Raw genomic sequence first — 3,298 nt, 5'->3', positions numbered from 1 at the left:
CACCCCAGCTTCCACCCCAGCATCCGCCCCAGCTTCCGCCCCAGCTTCTTCCACCCCAGCTTCCGCCCCAGCTCCACCCCAGCTTCCACCCCAGCTTCCTCCCCAGCTTCCGCCCCAAATCCACCCCAGCTTCCACCGCAGCTTCCACCCCAGCTTCCACCCCAGCATCCACCCCACCTCCATCCTAGCTCCACCCCAGCTTCCACCCCAGCTCCACCCCAGCTCCACCCCAGCTTCCACCCCAGCTTCCACCCAGCTCCACCCCAGCTTCCACCCCAGCTTCCACCTGTAGGCTCGGGGGATAGTTATCTAATCATCACTCAATGTTCTTTGCAAATCTGTGGAGCGTTGAGGCCCGAGCCTAGACGCCAAACTCAAACTATATGCTGCTTCTAATAAACATATTAAGAAACACGTGAGTTGTCTGACTGAACTTCTGTTTCCTGTCCCTCCTCTTCCTCACATTGGACCCTCCCAGCTGGCAGAGTGGAGAGTGGAACGCCTGCTCTGTGACCTGTGGCGGAGGATCTCAGGTGCGCAGCGTGCAGTGCGTTTCCCATGATGCAGCGGGGCCCCGTGTGGTGGAGGACGCTGTGTGTGCCGCGTACGTCGAGGCCCCCCCCGCCCTGCAGACCTGCAACATGCAGAAGTGTGCCGAGTTCAGAGCGAGCCGCTGGAGCGCGGTGAGGGAAACAAACAAAAACAACATCATTGAGATTGTTTATACCTTATACAACAATGCTATGTTTATTAGCATGTTTATTAGCATATTGTCAAGTTAGTTCAAGTTCTCTCTCTCTCTCAAAGTCTGTCTGCACATGAAAAGACAGCAGCGGAGACATTGGACAACCTAAATTATGTTCTGTTGAACAACAAACTGAATATTCTTTGTTCACTTAAGCTGGACATAAGTACTTGAACATGTCTTCAAAACGTTAGTATATGTTTTTTAAAGTCTTTATATAACCATATGCAGCATATTTGCATTAAATATCGAGTGAATTCGGCAAAACCAACAGCCTCTTAGGATACAAGCTATGGTTTAAAACTGAGCCGAATCACTTTTCTTTTCTTGCACTACAAATCAAGAAAACTCAAATCAAACAACATAACATCAACCCGCCTCAACACTAAAGAGTGCTGTGTGTTGTGTTGCAGTGCTCAGTGAGCTGTGGTTCAGGGGAACAGACCCGGGATGTGAGCTGTGTTGGATCAGGAGGGATGAGACTGGAGGAGACCGCCTGCAGCGCTCTGAGTCGCCCCGCCGCCGCCCGGACCTGCACCCAGCCGCTCTGCATCAGCACCCGTCCAATCAGCACCCGTCCAATCAGCTGGCACCTCGGAGACTGGGGACTGGTGAGTGGAAACACAGGACAACACACACTGCACTCATGTGACGTCACTGGGGCTCAGCAGGCGGGGATTAAGTTGATGTTTTTGCATTAAACAACTAAATCTGAAGTCTGTAGTAAATCTAAAACCAAAGCTATAAATGATCTCAGATGATAATCTAACTTTAATAATAATAATAATAATAATAAATGATATTTATATAGCGCCTTTCAAGGGACCCAAGGTCGCTGTACATGGTGGATAAACAAAACAAACAGACAATCAACGGGCAAACCAAAGAAATAAAGAAAGGAAGCCGGGGGACCAGAAAAGGGCGAGCGCCGGAAGGACAGGGTGAACAGGTGTGTTTTCAATGATGATTTGAAGATGTCCAGGGAGGCAGCGTTACGGATCTCGGCAGGAAGTGCATTCCAGAGGGAGGGGGCCGCAACACTGAACGCCCGTTCACCAACAGTTCGGAGGCGAGAGCGGGGGATGGAGAGCAGGCCCGTGTCTGAGGACCGCAGACTCCGAGAAGGGGTGTAGGGATGGAGGAGGTCCGATAAGTACTGGGGGGCGAGGGTATGGAGGGACTTGTACGTGAGGAGGAGTGTTTTGTATTGAATCCGGGACTTGACCGGCAGCCAGTGGAGGTGGATGAGGGTGGGGGTGATATGTTGCCATGGCTTGGTGCGGGTGAGAAGCCTGGCTGCAGAGTTCTGGACGTATCGGAGCCTGTCCAGGGTTTTGCTGGGAACCCCGGACAGGACTCCGTTGCAGTAGTCCAGACGGGATGTGATGAAGGCGTGTACAAGAGTTTCTGCCTCTGAGTCAGAGAGTGAAGGCCGGATTCTTTAGGAGTCAATCTAAAGTCGATCTATAGTCCGAGGTAAATTAAGTCTTTGCAATCAAGTCCCAAGTCATGTTCGTTTTATTAATTTAGTGCCACACATGATCCTTTTTCTCAAAGACAGCACATCTTCAATGAACTCAAGACAGGCCTTAACAGGTCATACAACATTGTTGAACACTACCTTGTTTCTGTACAAGAATCCTCGGCATAATTTCCTTCAAACTTTGTCTCAGTAGCATCATGTTCTTCTGGGTTACGTCCTTCAACTGAATGGACACAGCTGGCTCAATCAAAGTGGATCTCGAGAATCAAGTGTGTACTTTTTTGGAACGAGTATAATTCACGTTGTTTGATTCAGGAGTTTGTTTGTTCGTCCCGCAGTGCTCCAGGAGCTGTGGATCCGGCTCTCGGGAGCGTCAGGTGATCTGCTCGGACCGCGAGAGGAACCTGTACCCTGTGAGCGAATGCAACGCTCACCAGAAACCCTCCACCGTGGAGCGCTGCAACACCCAGTCCTGCTACAGCCCACAGGGTGAGGCTCAGAGACAGACTGAAGCTCCTGAAACACACTCTGACACGCTGTGTTTTAGACTGAGAACGAAAGCATTGAGAGACAGAGCTTTTCCCAGAATCCTACTTTTTTCATATGTAAATTAAATTGAAATGAGTTTTATTTAATAGGATATTAGTTGTTACACTTCGGTCTTGTGTGGCCAAAATGTTTATTACAAGAACAAATGCAAATACTAAAATAAGATAACCTAGGAATTTGTTTTCCACATTAGTGATGCATGATTCAATTTTTCCCTGTGTGTGTGTGTGTGTGTGTGTGTGTGTGTGTGTGTGTGTGTGTGTGTGTGTGTGTGTGTGTGTGTGTGTGTGTGTGTGTGTGTGTGTGTGTGTGTGTGTGTGTGTGTAGTGGTTCCCAGCGTCCAGGACTCACGAGGACACGACAACACTCAGACTGTTTTCCAGCCCCACTCACCGGACCAGTCCACAGGTGAGACTCTTTAAAATAAATCCAGGTGCAGGTGAAGTATTCCTGTAACATACTATATTAATACCTTGATAGTTTCTCTATCCTAGTATCTGTTTCTCTCAGTTCCTCTGCAG

The 3,298-nt window shown here is 49.1% G+C and overlaps 1 protein-coding gene across 1 annotated transcript; it reads left to right on the top strand.

Annotated features, from left to right (window-relative positions):
• Window positions 1-463: 463 nt before the first annotated feature.
• On the top strand, window positions 464-3,185 carry LOC104944798 (papilin-like; the record flags this gene model as incomplete). The annotated part of the gene is made up of 4 exons (XM_010770376.1): window positions 464-683; window positions 1,159-1,356; window positions 2,567-2,717; window positions 3,105-3,185. Coding segments are annotated over exons 1-4 (472 nt in total), but the record flags the coding sequence as incomplete, so codon positions are not given.
• Between the last annotated feature and the right edge of the window lie 113 nt (window positions 3,186-3,298).

This window comes from Notothenia coriiceps, unplaced genomic scaffold, assembly GCF_000735185.1.
Source record: "Notothenia coriiceps isolate Sejong01 unplaced genomic scaffold, NC01 NC01_scaffold00008849, whole genome shotgun sequence".
NCBI classification, from domain to species: domain Eukaryota; kingdom Metazoa; phylum Chordata; class Actinopteri; order Perciformes; family Nototheniidae; genus Notothenia; species Notothenia coriiceps.
Note: the sequence above shows the minus strand (reverse complement) of the source record. Positions and strands in the feature narration are given on the sequence as shown.